Genomic DNA, 17,134 nt, shown 5'->3' with positions numbered 1-17,134 from the left:
TGTTGCTCGTCCTTGAAACATGTTCTGTCTTTAAACGGATGAGCAGTTTCTGTTTTTGCACAGAAACCTCTTTTGTGACTCATCAGCAGTCAGGCTTATCTGATTTCTCCTTTCTGCAAAACAACTCTGAACAAATTAGCTGTTCACACACACCAAGTAAGGTTACTTTATATGTTAAGGCAATTGGAGTAAATATGAGATTACTTCATGTACAATTATTCTAACACTTCTGGAGGCTGAAATTAGCTAATGTTCGCAAGCTGTGTAGCTGAAATTACATGATATTACTGAGTCAGCTCACTGAATTTAGACTTTTCTCTACTTGTTACTGTTCCACTATGTGGTGGCATTTCACATTATCCTGGAACTGCTTCTTGTGGTTACATGTCTGATTTTATGGGTGCTTATGAATGCTTACACACACCTGAAGAACATTAATGCATGGGGGAAAATATTCGTAGAATAAACAGCTTTAGCCTTGCATTAAAGAGGCTGTATTTGAAATTCACTTCATTAATATAGCAGCAAACTATGCAAAAATATAGTGGCGTAATGGAGTCCTGAGTGTGTTGTAGTTAGGCCACGCGTCCATGTAAATGCTATGCATGTGAGTTCCTCATTCATCACTATAGGAAGCAGAGGGCCGTCATAAAATGTTGGTAGTCGCCAGTAGAAAACTTTGGCAAAATACAGTTAAAACTCAAGCATTGTACGTTTCTGCAAACCACAAATATGTTGAATATCAACTTTTCTGAACAGCTGAAACACGTTCTCATTCCTACTCTTCACATTCCGACACTTTTTGATGCTCCGCAGTTGCAGTTTTAAACACCTGATTAAGTAATGTGTGTGTTTGACCGAACCGTCCACCTGCCTCCCTATGCAGACTTTGAGGCTTGTTATACCACGTCACTTATGTTCCAGAGAACTTGCTCTAAATTTGTATTATTAATGTATAATTTTACATCTGACTCATTTGTAAGCTTGGTACAGTATGTTGCATGCCAAAAAAGTCAAATATTAATGTTTCTGTATTTAACTGAGAGCCGTGCGGAGGCTTTTTTATTTGCATCAACATTTTCCTGCCCAGTCGAGAATTTGGAGGGTGCAGGAATATGGATCTGTGACTGTTTGAACAGTAGCTTATAGCTATACATTGATTTCATTGTAATGGCACCAGCTTCAGTACGACGCTGAGCACACTCGTGTTGTGATTTCATGCTCCAAATGTGGCCTAATTTATTGTGCAAATCAATTATTGTTTTTCAAATGACTGCAGTGCAGTGGAAAATATTCATCCTGTGCTTAATTTGAGCATGAGACCAATTTCATACTTGTAGTCAAATGCTGTGAAAATCAAAAGCTTTTTTTAATAGCAGCTATCAGCAAAAGTGGTTATGGTTAAATGGATGGTGTGCTATAACAATCAAACACAAACCGTTTTCTCCAAGCAGAAAAAGAATATTTCATAGTCACAGAAGCTGAACAACGTGAGACTTTTTAAAGATGTAAACATTAAAGAGACTCAGCCTCACTGTGAGTGTGAGAACAGGAGATGGAGGCTCTACATTGCACACTTCAGAGATGATAAAAGGAGGGATGCAAGGATGAAGTGGAGCACAGGCGGTGACTGCACGGAGAGAATTGGCAGCCACATCCAAACAAATAAAACCAGATTATTTTTTCAACAAGGAGAAAAATCTTGTCACCCCAGCTCAAGAGACTGAATAAAGACCTCTCTTTCTCTCTTCCTATGTTCACTGGCTGCATCTTTCATTTCAACATCTTCCCACACATCTTACTGTATATGAAATCCGCCGCATCAGATGAGAAGTAAAATGTGTTGAATGAGTGCTCTTTTTTCCTTTTCTTTTTTTTATTTACAGTCAATGGCACCACATCCGTCAGCATCGACAGCCTATTTAATTGCAAATTACCCTCCACTGTTAATAATGCTTAAGATTACAGTTCAGGCTGGCTTGATTCACACTTCACAGAAAATTGAAGATGCAAAAACAGCTTTTGAGAATGATTTCATTCGGTTGGATGTCCTCTCTTCTCTGTGATTTTCTTAGTGTCCCAGATTGCTCTGGTTGAGATGGCACAGTCGTTATCTTACATAAAAGACTTCTCCGGGTTGAAAATAGGCTTACTGAGTTGTGTTAAGTGGTATCAGAGCCGTATGATCCTACACCCTTGATGGAAGGCTTGCTCATACACACACACATGAAGTAAGGCTGGGTGACAATTCAATATGATGATTTATTATCTTTCAGTGGCATCCTAGTGTGATGAAATCATATATTGAGATATATGATACAAAACTATGCCTTCTAAGCTGATAAAAACAAGCTCATACTAACTCAGATTCCTCAGAAAATCCCCTCAAAAGTCCTTAAATAAAACATTAACTTGTGTCTCCTTGTTTGTCTTTTTATCTCCCTTCTCTTTCTCTTGTCTCTCTCTCTGCCTTTGCGTATCTCATCAGTTTGATGTCAGGTCTGGCTGCCCTGGACGCCAAGTGCTCCAGCCGCCTGGGCATCATGACCATCTCCTACTACCTCTGGACCACCTTTGTTGCTGTGGTAGTGGGCATCCTCATGGTATACATCATCCACCCGGGGGGAGCTGCTCAGAAGGAGGACTCTGATGAAAGCAAGAAGCCGATGACCAGCTCTGCTGACGCTCTGCTGGATCTCATCCGGTAAGAAAGAAGCTTTCACAAGCCTCCTATTACACGCTGAGTGTCGGCTAGCACAGAAGAAACTGGCATCAAATAAAATAAAATAAATCATTGTGAAGGGGTGCCATGGTTTAAAAAAGTTTGGGAACCACTGTTAGATATGATGGATTCTTTGGAGTCTCTTGTTGATCATTTAAGGTCCTGACTCACCAGGCCGAGAGTTAGTAAATGTGAGTCCCACACGGTGGCGGACCCGCACTAAGAGGAATCACTCTGGTTGGCAGTTCAGCTTTAGAAAAGTAGTGCACAAGAAGAGAAACGGAAGTGAGGAGAGTAAACAAACGACCGGATGGGTTCGTTAGTGAACTGTAAATATAAATTTTTCTTTCAAATTCCGGTTGTGGTGATAATGTGCTAACTCGCTAACTAGCATCTTCAAAGCGGTCTTCACATTCCCCTTCTTGATGGTACACCCCATTTACCTTGGAAGTTATAACTGGTAATGACGTCACATCCGCACTCGTAAAACCATTTTATTTTAACGGGTTAGCTATCGTTAGCAATACCAACTGAAAACAATGTATTATGCTGAATTTTGCGCTTACAAATACTGTAGCAACATGTCCACAAGATGGACGGTACAGTGTGCACGATTATTCAGTGAGACACAAATACGACAGAAGGGAAATTAAACAGTGTATTCTTACAGTTTTAACTACTGTAATGCTGGCCGCCGCCATGTTGGATTTTGAGGTTGGAGCTCAGAGAGATCTCCGACTGGGAACTCGAGAAGTTCAACTGCAATGCAGCATTAATGAGGGCTTTTTCCTCTCATTCCGGCCAAAACATTCGTTCGTAGTTGGCTGTATACTTTGTCGTGTCTTCAAGCGCAACTTTTTGGGCAACACACAAGCAACGTGAGGCAACGCAACAGTTGGATTTCGATGGTTCGGTGTGTCTGGAACTAAATGTTCCATGGTAATGGTTCCCAACCTAGGGGTCAGGACCTACAAGAGACTATATATAAATATATATATATAAAGGTACTGTAATATGAGTAACTCACATTTCCATTGGGACATTTCTAATGTACATTTTTGAAATACAAGGTAAAGTGCATGGGTGTTTAGGCAATAAAAACACTTAGTCAGACTTTCAACAAATTCACATGAGATCATTTTAATGTAAATAACAAGAAAAAAGAAAAAATATAACCAATCAAATGTAAATATAATGAGCTAATGAGCTTATTTTGGATTTTGTGAATATGCGAATGAACTAACAAATAAAGACTTTAGCGCTATTAAAAGTAGACTAAAGGGGAAAATGTATTATAAGCACTGAGGGTAAATATAATTTCCTGCTTCTAACTTTAGTGAGACGGAGTCATGTGCAAAAGTTATGCCTACCTGCTGTTTTGGGATGCAGCACGTGTGATATGTACATGTCTTGCTCTGCGTGCTGTTTCCCAAGAACTGGATTTGGAGAAATGCTTAAGATCAGAGCTTAAAGCCTGGGGCCTCGTGTGCCAGTGGGTTATTGTGCTAAGCTAATTAGTGTTCCTGAAGGATGGAGTGTGTGTTGGTTTGAGGTGATCCTGGGTCACCCATGCAGTGAGGACAGTGAAGCCTTGAGAGCCTCTGTGCTGTGTCAGTGTGACAGTCGGTCAGTGGGATAAAGTCAGTGATCTGTAACGCAGAGAGCTGCTGACTCCACCGCCAGAATGTTTAAATGCATGATGCTATTTAGCACAAATGCACAAGTTAAGACCAATGATGTGTTTCAAATTGAAAAATTATTAATGTTTGTTAATTCTCTCCTCATAAAAAACAGTTTTGGCTAATTTGGTCATTTTTATTACATTACTTGTAATGATTCTTGCACCTTTTGGGTGGTATCTTCATGGTCAAATGTACCATAAGTCACATTGGGTAAAAGTGTTGCATAAATGAAGGTCATGTTTATTTTGGTGTTGTTTTTATATATTTGAGAATTCAAACCATACTAAGAATAAATTGCATTTGAATGAGCCACTTTCAATCAGAAGCTAAAATGAGAGAATAATAAACTCCTCTAAAGTCCATTAAATCCAACAATGTACTGATGAAGTGGCGGAGGTGAAGCTCTGTCATTCACGGGTTCTCTCTCTCTCTTTCTGTGTGTGTGTGTGTGTGTGTGTGTGTGTGTGTGTTTTACAGAGCACAGCTGTGCTTTGGATTTATCTCACAAAGCTTCTTTAGAGCCTTCATCTATCATGCAGGCGTACTATATCTGTACGCACACAAATGGGCCCAACCGTATGCAGTCATGCGTGTGTTTGTGTGTGTGATAAGTATACATAATGAGCACAGTATGCATGAATATGTGCAAACTTGGATGCATTAGGGGCACTGGGGTCAGAGTGGTTCATTAGCCTGCTTTTGTCTCAGACACAGGATCGGCTGCTGAGTGGCTAAGTGGTTAAATCCATGCACAACAGTCACTGTAGCCCACTGAGTTGTAGCATATTGTTCACGTATATCTTCGCCATATGTCTTTTAAGTCATTCTGTTGGATGCATGAGCCGTAGAACACAATATGCCTTTTAATCTCTTTGTGTCTGAATGAGTGACGTACCATTTGAATTTGATTATGATTTGTCCTCTGCGTTGCTGTGGGATTTACAGCCGGGGCTAATGCCTGATTCTGTTGTGATTGACAGACACTTTTCTCTGTATGAGGAACTCTGCATAATGTTTATTTAACACACTTAAAGGCTGCACTACAAACAAACGATGCTACACACCATTAAATGCATGGCAATGCCGCGGTTTATTCAGAATTTATTTTGTACCTCCTTTGTAATTCTAATAGGAATGCATTTATTCTTGTAGTTAAAGAGATTTTGCATTGCTAGCGTTATTGCATTTTACAGTGTTGCCACTGTTTCCACACTAAAGTTGTTATAAAATGTGTTATAAAGAGTGTGTTAAGACTATGAGAAATGTCCTGTCTTCTTAATATATATGAGGTGGAGCAGGTTCACCACAGTTTTGGGTTAGTAACACATGTTGGTGTTAAATTACATGACTACAGCCTGTACGGCCAACTGGCACATACGCTCATTCAAAAAGAGGAAACGAGAAGACCAACAGGACGGTTCAAGATGCTAGTTAGCCAGTTAGCACATTAATAACATCGCTCGATAGTTGAAAGAACAAATGATATTTACAGTGAACAATCACAAAACGTTTCTGCCAAAGAGCTCAAATAATCTTATCTGATATAACAAGTTGTTTTACATCTCACTGCCAATCAGAGCGACACCAACAGCATGATAATGAGAAAACACAATAGTGCACCCCTGTATGTGCTCTCGATCTGAAAAGACACAACTTACTTTTGTTTTGTTTTTGTTGTTTCTGTACGATGCTTATTCTGTGAAATGCTTATTCTAAAAATACAGATAATATTCCACTTGTATGGTTTATTATCTCAAGTTTGCTTCATTCTACTCATTTACTGTATTGTAGTGGACTGAATTTGTGTCGTAAAACACATTAGGTTCTTTCTTATTAGTAAATGGACTGCAATTCAATGTTCAGTCTTTGCAATATGAAAGAACTTTCCAGTGAGCCTCTCAGCAAATTTGCACTCAGTATCTTCCTCAAGGACACTTCAACATTCAGCCTATAGCGGTAGTAGGAGACATAAGAAATATTATTGTCTGTTTGTCCGTGAAATTCAAATTTGAGCATATTGTGCTCTGTTGATATACTTCAGATGGGCTCAATGCATGGAAATAATCTAGTCTTCCTCAAAAACAATCCTTTCATGGTCACTTTTCCCATTTTTAACTGCTCCTGCTCCTTTATAATTGAGCACCCATGTCCTCTCTACTCCATGTAGCAGAGCACTCAGTGTCCTCCAGGGAAGGAAAATTTCAGCAACGTATTACTGGCTGTGAAAATCTTGTACACCACTGCGCTCTGTATGCTGCAGCCAAATGGCCATCTCTGTATGTCCACAGACCGTCACATCAGTTATCTTTTATACATCAATATCTCCTTGTTGCTTCTTACATGTGTAAAAAAGAAAATCCGTACGGCCTGCACTCTCATAATACTCTGTAAATGTTGGTCCACAAAGTTAATAATAATAATAGTAATAATAATAATAATAATAATAATAATAATCGATCCGTTTTATATAGCGCTTTATATAAGTTAGAACATAACTAGGCAACAAAAGTTTCAAAATATGTTGGAATGATGTTCAGAAGTTGTTTGAGCTGATTACTACCGGGGAATTAAGTTTATTTTAAAGCATAGAGGAAATAGCACTCTTGGTTAATGTGATTCCTCTGTTTTTGGGGTGTTTTTTGCGCTGAAATGGTTCAAAACTGGAACCTATATTATGCATTATAACTGTTACTGTACTGCTTTTGCATATTGTGCTAACTGACTGACTGTGCTTTTTATTGTTTATGTTATTTATGCTGCCCTCTTGGATTTGAATCTAAATGAGACTTTGACCTGGATAAATAAAGTATATATAATTGTTTTCATTTAACAGCAGTTAAAAGCCAGATGTGCTTTTTGTACTTTTTTTTTTTTTTTTACTTGGTTGTGATTTTTCCCTTTTTGCATGCAAATTTTAAAATTATTCAAGTTGAAACCACTAATGAATATAAACAAAAATGTTTTAATGCTCACATATTGCTGCAGTGGCTACTATAATCATCATGCTGGTGTAATTGTTTGCATTTAAGGGTTAAATTGAGCATCTGAAAATAGTGAGATATATAATATTGATATGTATATATATATATATATATATATATATATATATATATATATATATATATATTTTTTTATATATATATATATATATATATATATATATATATATATATATATTGTGTATCATAGCCTTAAAATATCACAATAATATTTATAGGCCCTATGGCCCAGCCCCAGCTAGCACCTTTAGTGGCTTTTATTAGGTTTAATGTAACTACACTTTTATCTGAGCAACCTTCATTGTTGCTTATTATTGTGGAAGATTGTCAAGAAATCCAGAAAGATCACTGCAGAAAAACACATTGACTGTTTGTCTTCATGGGGAATTTTAATGAGCTGCCTCCCCTCATTGATTTACACAAAAAGATGAGACGTAAATGCAGAGAATCAACAACCTCGTAAAATAAGGGACTGTCACCCTCAAGGATTAAAGGTCACGCATGGTAGATTGTGGCCATGAACATATTGCATTCACTTGCTTTCGTGATGACATCAGTTATCCTGTTTCAATACGATTCATTCATAACATTCTTTACACTGAATGATGTTTTTATTCAGTGTGGCATTGAATTGCATCTGTTTCTGTGACTGTAAAGGAGTAAATTAAACCTAGAAAACTTAAATTCCTCTCTCATAGCAAGGTAAAGGACATAGTGCACAAAATAAACCTCTCCAAGCTTGGTACTACTCCGCTGCTGGTTTGGTGCAACTTCAGTATATGGAAGTTAATGTGGAAATTAGCTCACCACAGTGGTACACACATAACACGTACACACATTTAATATGACTTAAACATTTCTCTTCTCTTCCCCAGAAACATGTTTCCAGCTAACCTGGTTCAAGCTACTTTTCAACAGGTAAGAAGGCTAAGACACACTAAAACGAAAAATAGAGAAAGATGCTCAAAACACAAATGAACAGCACCAATAGTTTAGCCACGTGAGACCATCCCGATCTCGCAAGCTCCATTGTATCTTACTCACAGATCAGTCTGGTAATTTGCGACAGAGAAAATTTGGAGCCGTTTGCCAAGCGAACGTCCAATCAGCATTTCTTTTTTAGGCGGGTATAAGGGTGACGCAACACATGCAAATTCGACCTGATCTAGACACATTTTCACACTGAGATTCTGCCTTTTATCCGTAAATTTGCGTTACACAAACGGAAAATATCCTTTATCGACATGTTGTTTACTTCTGAGCTTTGCCTCGATGCTCTGTTCGTACATCATACGCTTCGTTGATCTGACAGTTTGGTCCGTATGTTGGTGATAGACAGAAGGTTTATCCAATCAGCAACCAGTATTTTTGCCCCTTCCCAAAAGATCTCCAACTGAGAGTTCCTAGATAGCTATGCTGAGCAAATGCGAATCATGCAAAACAATCCATCTGGCGGAGTCTGGTCACCAATAGTTTGGAACTGAGGTGAAAGCAAAGATTGGAAAAGGACGGACAGCTTCTGGCTCTGTCCAAAAGTAATCTCTATAAACAGATTCTGCATAGAAATGTAGAATCTGTAGAAAGATTTGGGTAACAAATGGTCTGGTTACCGTAAGACTTAGCTTTTTGTTTTTATTTATCTGCATTCAGATGCAGATATCTGTTTGGACAGACGCTGTCTCTCAACTCCATTCTTGTGTCTCAAGTTGCATATTGGACTGTAAACAATGATGGCCATCTGACATTGGTCCAAAAAGGACAAAATACATCTCTAAAGATCACTACAGTGGTAGACAAGTCGCATCCTGTTTGCCTAATCTGAAACAGCTTGCTTGTTAACTGGCTGCAGGTGTATATGTTAGCATCTAGGAAAGGACATTTAGAAAATGCTTTTTATCTTTATCAGAAAATACCATAGAAACAAAGTCTTTAGAAATAAAAAACTGTCTGTCTTAATTATTAATTCTGTAAATAAACAGCTCTGATATGAGCCCACACATGAGTCATTTCTCTGTTGGCCTCATGTTTCACTGTGCTGATGTTGGGGCCTGTGCTATGTTTTGCTTTCAAGTATCGAACCCAGAGAGTCCCCGAGTACATCCCCAAACCAACGGTGGCTCAGCTCTTGGATGAGACCACCACGCGTAGGGTCTACATCTACGGCATCCAGGACGACAACGGCACAGATATCCAGAACTTCTCCCTGGATCTCACGCCACCACCTGACGTCATAATGAAAACATCACCTGGTACCAGCGAGGGAATGAATGTGCTGGGGATAGTTATTTTTTCTGCTACCATGGGTGAGTGGTTGCCATGGAAACTGGAGACACTTAATTGCAGTCTTGGAACCCACAATAATAATAATTGCAACCCATCATTTAGTTTAGAATGTGTTGTTCTTTCACAAGATCTGCTGAGAAAAAAGAAAAATAGGTGTATGAGCAATTCATAAGGTCAACATTTTTAAAGTTTTTTTTTTCCTTCAATTCAGGAATAATGTTAGGAAGAATGGGACCCAACGGAAGTGCTTTGGTCAACTTCTGCCAGAGTGTCAATGAGGCCGTTTTGAAGATTGTTGCCATTGTCATCTGGTAAGAGTTGTTTCTTTAAACAGCACCAAAATAAAGTAACCGCTCAATTTCCAGGGGGCCTTATCAATGGTGCAAAGCAATTGGATAGACCTACAATCAACAAAACAGCAGAGGTTGGTCAGTGGAAAACCATGGCAGCTGGATCACAAACACAGACTGTCTAATAAAAATCAACATTATACAGTCTGTGGTCACAAACTTTTTCAAATTACATCTAAACATTACACTAAAATGCATTTTCGAAAACATTTTATGGGGAAAATAGCCTAAAATATCATATTTGATCAGTGCTACCTAGTTTGACAGTTTGACCTGAGTTTGTGAGACTGAAAAACTGTGCTGAATCAAAGTATTTTTTATTTCTTGCCTAACTGGTACTATCATATTGACCCACCAAAAACTACACTATTTTTTATTATAGTCTACTTATCACTCTAGTACTTTTTATCACACTATAGTGTGAAAGCCTCAGATTTTGCAACAACCCTCTGTCTGCTAAAACACTTTGATTACCAGCTGCGCACGTTGGTGCAAGATCTGGTCAGACGCGCGCTGTGTAGCTCGCTCATTGTGTGTCCAGCGAAACACTGCACACATTAAAACAGAATATTGAAACATCAACATATTTTTCTGTATGTGTTATTTTAATTTGGAACACTTTAGAAACCAGCTGCGCACGTTGTCGCAAGATTGTTAAGCAGTAAGACAGAGCCTGACTGTAGGAGAAGTGTTGTTGAACAGTTGATGCACCATGACTGTTAAAACTTGATGAGAAATATTTAAAATAAAGCTTGTTGTCTTTTTATGAAAATGAACTTTCCTTTCTCTTCGTCCCTCAAAGGTATTTCCCCTTTGGGATTGTGTTTCTGGTTGCGGGTAAGATCTTGGAGATGGACGACCCTTCAGCCATGGGGAAGAAGCTGGGTTTTTACGCCATTACGGTGGTAATGGGCTTGGTGCTGCATGGTCTATTCATCCTCCCGGCCATGTACTTCTTCATCACTAAGAAGAGCCCCATTGTTTACATCAGAGGCATTTTGCAGGCCTTGCTCATCTCCTTGGCCACTTCCTCCAGGTAAAAGTGCATTGGATTTATTTCAAAATAACTCTTTGAATAGACTCTTTGAATCTGTTAAGCTGAATTTCTTCAGGACCAAACGTACAGTAAACCTATGCCAAGCTATGTTTATTTCCCTGTATAAGATTAAAAAAATCATGTGAGTTCCCCTGAGGCTCTGTCATGCAACACAAAATGAAAGCTTTTCAAAAAGTGGTATAATTTCACACATATATTTGGTCTTATTATGGAACGAGCAGATGAAAAAGGTGTGCCTAATAAAGTGGACCGGTGAGGGTAAATTGCTAAATGGAGAAAATAATGGAGTGGATGTTTGTGGAATTTTATCATGACCCTTTTAACCTCACACTCCACCTCAAGGCAGTATTGCACGCTATGATTGGCTTTATATTTGTGACCTTGCAACCTTTTAAAGGGATGAAGAGCATTACTAATGAGTGTCAAGAGTGTTTACTCCTGGTTTACACTCATCAATCGTGTTGATTCAAAAAAGGTATTAAGACCTTAAAAACAGGGAGGACCACTGAGAGAAAGCACTACTTTTCAGTGACTCCTTGACTACAGTACATATAATCAATGTCAACAATACAAGCACACGGAAATTACAGCACACATCAACGATTTCAAATCAAATGGACCAAAGACATCAACATTAGGGACAACAATTCAAAGAAAACACGTTTCACACTGACATATGTTGGTTCAGCGGTGATGGTTCCTTTAAATAACAATTTGTGGTGTCATTATGTGCTGCATTCAACTGTCCCCTAATCAACCTTTCTCACACAAAAACAGACAAAAGCAGCAATTATAATAACAGCATCTCACAAAAATGTATTGGGACTATTTAAAAGCTATATATGTATAGCTATATGTTCTTGTTTATCAACCCCAAGACAATCATTTTCCCCCGTCAAAACACAAACTATAATCAGTGTTTTCACATGCTTTTAGTTTTTGATTCTAATACCGCCAGTTTTCAGAATTAAATCAGTCAAGTGAACAAATACATTGAAATGAGAACTAAAGAATACAAATTGTATTGTCCCAAAACAAGGAACATATAAGGAAAATACAGGGTGAATACGAGGAGCTAAGATACATCTTCAACATGGGGAAAGGAATCGACAACCAACAGACAAGAAATTAAATAAGAAAAGAGGATATATACGATATATATATATATATATATATATATATACTGTATATATATATATCGTATATATCCTCTTTTCTTATAGTATATATATATATATATATATATATATATATATATATATGCAGAGAGAGAGAGAGAGAGAGAGAGAGAGAGAGAGAGACAAGACTAATCACAGGACAAGACACAGCTGGAGTAGGCAGGGAACAGAAATACAGATGGACATACTGAGTAATGAGACCAGAACAGGCAACACCAGGCGCTGACAAGGGGAAACCAGCAGGGCTTCAAGAACACAGACAGGAGGTAAAACATGACATGGCAAAACAGGAGACAACTTCAAAATAAACAGGAAAAAAGCTAAGACCATTACACAATTTGAGGCAGTTTTAGGGCACTTAATGGTGGCAAAAAGGGGCCCCCACAGAGAAAACTGTTCCCGCAAGAGGCATTTCAAGTTGTTACTATGTGAGATGCATTGCCAAACACACTACAAAGACATTATTCCATTTAGCAAATTGCAGGGGTGGAAGTAGTTTTTATTTCTTGCCGATACTATCATATTGACCGACCAATAGACTTTATTATTTATTAAAGTGTACTTATCACTCTAGTACTTTTTATCACACTGCTAGTGTGAAAGTCTCAGACTTTGCAACAAACGTCTATTTTCCAAATCACTTTGATTACCGGCTGCGCACGTTGGTGCCAGATCTGATTGTCTGTCCAGTGAAATACTGCACACATTAAAACAGAATATTGAAACATCAACATATTTTTCTGTATATGTTGTTTTTATTTAGGAGACTTTGCAACAAATGTCTGTCTACTAAAACACTTTGGATACCAGCTGCGCACGTTGGCGCAAGATTGTTAAGCAGCACACGTGCTATCTCGCTCGTTGTCTGTCGAGTGAAACGCTGCACAGAAGGTTCGGAAACCATTCAGAGACAGTTCAGAATAAGTTATATGTAATGTTTATTGGGGAAAATGGGTTTCTTCTGGTAATTTGATGATAGCAGGTGTGTTGCATTTTTTTCAGAGACAGTATATTTTTCTCTCCTGTATGGCATACCCCCTCCGAATCTTTAAGCGGTAGCCTACACCGTACCGGCCAGTACCGGCCAGTACCGGCTTACTTTCACCCCTGGCAACTTGTTTATATTTGTTCTTTTCTGTTGCAGCTCTGCCACTCTGCCTATCACCTTCAAGTGCCTCCTTGAGAACAACCATATTGACAGACGCATCATCCGCTTCGTGCTGCCTGTCGGGGCCACCATCAACATGGACGGCACCGCACTCTACGAGGCCGTGGCAGCCATCTTTATCGCCCAAGTGAATAATTATGAGCTTGACTTTGGACAGATCATCACCATCAGGTAAGGCCTGCTAAATTTAGACAGGAACTGGCGCACAGAAATTGACTGAAAGTCAACTACACCTGCTGAAATTTATACTATATAATAAATGTCATCAGGTGAGGACAACAAAAAAGGATATTAGCACACTGTAATGATGAAATCCTCCGGGCTGCTGTATCGACTATCTCAGAGCAAACTGATAAACCTTTGTGAAAAATGTGCTAAAAAAGCGGCTTAAAGGGGCTGAAAGAGGCGGATTATCTAATCGTAGCCCGAGTTTATGCTTCTCACACATATATACGCCAGACTCAGTTTCCAAGGTTTCTATGCGTAACGTTTGTTTTTAGGATGAAAGATTTTGAAAAAACCTATATGAAAAACACAGATTCCCTGTGCGAACACCTTTAGTCTGTGAAGTAACCGCTCTTTAGCGCTACTAGCTCTTTACCGCTTCCAGTTTTTATGCTAAGCTAACCCGCTGCTGCCTATAACTGTGTACTGTATCAACTGTAAAGATATGAGAGTACAGTATAAATCTTCTCATCCAGCTGCCGGCACATTTCATTCCACCATTCCCTTTCTGGGAAGATTCTTATCTAATCTTAAAACGTCCCCCAGTGTGACGCAAATTTCATCTGGGTCAAAAAATGACGCAGGCATACTTGTGGTGTTTTGACATGTGAATTAATCTGACGTCACACATTTAGTTTAATTCTGAATTAATAAAAAAATTTATGGGATTTACTAGATACACATATATGTAAATGTCACACAGATTACGCCTCATGTGAGCTTCTTAGTCTGATCTGATTTCTGCTAAATCAGTCTGGAAGCCACAGGGACACAGGCAGACAGACAGAGATATAAATAACACAGTCCTCTTCCCACCAATCTCACCACCCTATAACTTTTAACCACAGTTGAACAAGTCCACCCAGGTCTCAGAAAATGACCTGTCCCTCCACTGATTTCACAACATGTCCTACTGTAATAACATTAAGCAGACCTCTCCTCATGGCTTCAGTCTGTGCCCATTCCCTGGTAATCCCTTTGGCAGTAAAACCCATATGACCTGTATTACTCATCTCCCTTGTCACGCCAGAATTATAATAATTTTTGCCTCTCCCTGCATCCTTTTCCAATGCCGTTTGGCTGCGGACCATGGAGCCGCTCCATCTGCATGCCAACCCAACCGCAACCCCCCCATCATCATCTCATACAGATTTTTACCGGGATTGATACACAGAACTGAAAGTATTCAATCATCTTTATGATATGCCTTTGTTTTGAAAATTCACTTCGTAATTATAAATTATATTAAAAATGAATAGCTTTGCATTTCGACATATCTTCCCATTTTCAACACGATCGATGATATCTTAAAGAGATAACGCCTCCGCCAGTTTGCTCTTAGCCTGCCTCGTTCCAGGACCAAAGGAGGCTCGTTTTGCCAGCCTCTGTACTAATAGTAGGCACTCTGAACTGGAGCCATTCATTCAACCTATAAGATCATGACAGTTCTGCAAAAAATAAAAGGTTCTGGCTTAAATAGTGCACGAATGTGAAGCTGGCAAACATCTTCCTTGTGTTCAAAAAGATAATTCTTTGATGCAGACTTGTTCCTGTGTGTTATATAAAATAACTGATCTCTGTTCTCTCAGCATCACCGCCACCGCGGCGAGCATCGGTGCAGCAGGGATCCCACAGGCGGGGCTCGTAACCATGGTGATCGTGTTGACCTCTGTGGGTCTGCCAACCGATGATATCACTCTGATCATTGCAGTTGATTGGGCTTTGTAAGTAAGGGTTCATATAAGCCCCCAATTCAAATGTGATTCAAATGTCTACCAGTAAATTGGAATCTATAGCTTCTTAGCTGGAGTTCAATGTACTGTAGATGCAATCACCAAAGGTACCATCTTTGATGTATTTAAAATATTATAAGCCTCTACATTGCACAAATCTGAACATGTCAGTGAACCACCACTCTTTTATCATTTCATCATCCAGGGATCGATTCAGGACCATGGTCAACGTGATGGGTGATGCCCTTGCCACGGGTATAATGGCTCATATCTGCAGAAAAGATTTTGTCAAAGAAGGGGAGCAGGTGAGAGCCTGCAAGGCCAACAAACATCCTCATACAATCCCTCTTCAAAAAAACAGAAATATCCTACCCACAAATATGTCACAATCGAACCTTGGATGTATGCTTTTTGTAAGAAAGATATATTTGCAATTAAAAATGATTCTCCTCTATGATCACTGCGTCCGCCAGGTGCCTCTGATCTGTGAAACTAAACCCATGATAAGCATCCAGCAGATGATGACCTACCAGAACCAGAAGAATGGCTGCTACCAGCCGCCTCCACCAGGCAGCAGGCAGGGCCACCTCGCCCCCGACGTGGCTCGCCTGATGCAGCTGGAGGAGGGCATCCGGCCAGCAGAGAAGAAGAAACACGCTCACTCCTCTCATCACAAGAGAGAGCACAAAGACAAGGACCACTGTTCCATTGATATGAATGGGCTGGAGACTAATGTATAAAAGCAGCTGCCATGCCATCAGCTACCGGCACGACCATAGCTGCAGGACCGGTAGGAGAGAAGACAAATTAAAGATTGAGGTGATTAAGTTCACATGCTTTTCCACTCTGAGAAGGACAGCAGCCCAGGGTGGGTGAATGCAGAAGACCCTGGGGCAAAAAAAGACTATTCTTCTTTTTCTACATAACCTAAATAATGACCCACATTTGACTGTGTGTGTTTGTGTGTGTGTACATATTTATCAGAGATGTGTAATTTGGTACAAGCAGTGACAGTGCGCTGCTCTAGCTGACAGACGTTTCAAACCGGAGACCTGATCCTGATCCTCCAGATCTGTGAGTCAGCCCGTCTCAAAGGAGCGGAAATGAAGAACACAATAGCTAATATCAGATATAATTACAGGAACCTTTCCCTCTGTGGACTGTGGAAAAAAAAACATCCACTCATATCTTTTTATTCATTTTGATCAATTTTGGTATGTTTGTAGCACAACATTGGTTGGGCTTTTTGTACATTTCTTCTTTTTTTGTCATTGTGCTCACTATAATGAAACTGAAAATGTTGCCTGTTTGGAGCATTCTTCCAATAAATTCACTGACTCAATAACACACACAGCAAAGAGACAATGTGGGACAATACGAGATAATTGAGCTTTAATAAGAAACCTTTACTTTGACACGCATATGCAACAGTTGGGTTCACATTCAGGAGAAAAAAATCTCAGATTTTGGGCTAAAAAAAACTAACTTTCCCTACACTTCTCCGCCTTGTTGTCCTGAGTCTAAGTGGGCACTCTGCCTCATGCCTGCAGTACTGTACGGTTATTACCAGAATCAAGACAAAAGGACGATGAAGGTCACGATGAAAACAAAGATGATTGTTTGCCCTTGTGTTGAAGTCATGTTAAGTTGTGTATACAGCCCATTGTATTTCCTCTTTGCCTTAAATGACCAAAGGAGAAGCATGCGGGACCAGTGCGCTACTGATGAACATTAAAC

At 39.4% G+C, this 17,134-nt stretch overlaps 1 protein-coding gene across 1 annotated transcript in view; it reads left to right on the top strand.

Moving 5' to 3' along the window:
* Positions 1-16,137, top strand: part of slc1a7a (solute carrier family 1 member 7a) — a gene marked incomplete at both ends in the record, with an annotated part of 35,213 nt that extends 19,076 nt beyond the window's left edge. Inside the window, 9 exons of the mRNA XM_083928841.1 lie at positions 2,489-2,704; positions 8,279-8,321; positions 9,475-9,706; positions 9,898-9,997; positions 10,839-11,072; positions 13,416-13,610; positions 15,254-15,388; positions 15,603-15,702; positions 15,871-16,137. Of these exons, the coding sequence (XP_083784967.1) occupies positions 2,489-2,704; positions 8,279-8,321; positions 9,475-9,706; positions 9,898-9,997; positions 10,839-11,072; positions 13,416-13,610; positions 15,254-15,388; positions 15,603-15,702; positions 15,871-16,137 (1,522 nt within the window). The remainder of the gene's footprint in view (positions 1-2,488; positions 2,705-8,278; positions 8,322-9,474; positions 9,707-9,897; positions 9,998-10,838; positions 11,073-13,415; positions 13,611-15,253; positions 15,389-15,602; positions 15,703-15,870) is intronic.
* Between the last annotated feature and the right edge of the window lie 997 nt (positions 16,138-17,134).

The sequence above is a fragment of the Echiichthys vipera genome, assembly GCF_963691815.1.
Source record: "Echiichthys vipera genome assembly, chromosome: 15".
In the NCBI taxonomy this organism is placed as follows: domain Eukaryota; kingdom Metazoa; phylum Chordata; class Actinopteri; order Perciformes; family Trachinidae; genus Echiichthys; species Echiichthys vipera.
This window is presented reverse-complemented; position numbering and strand designations above follow the sequence as displayed.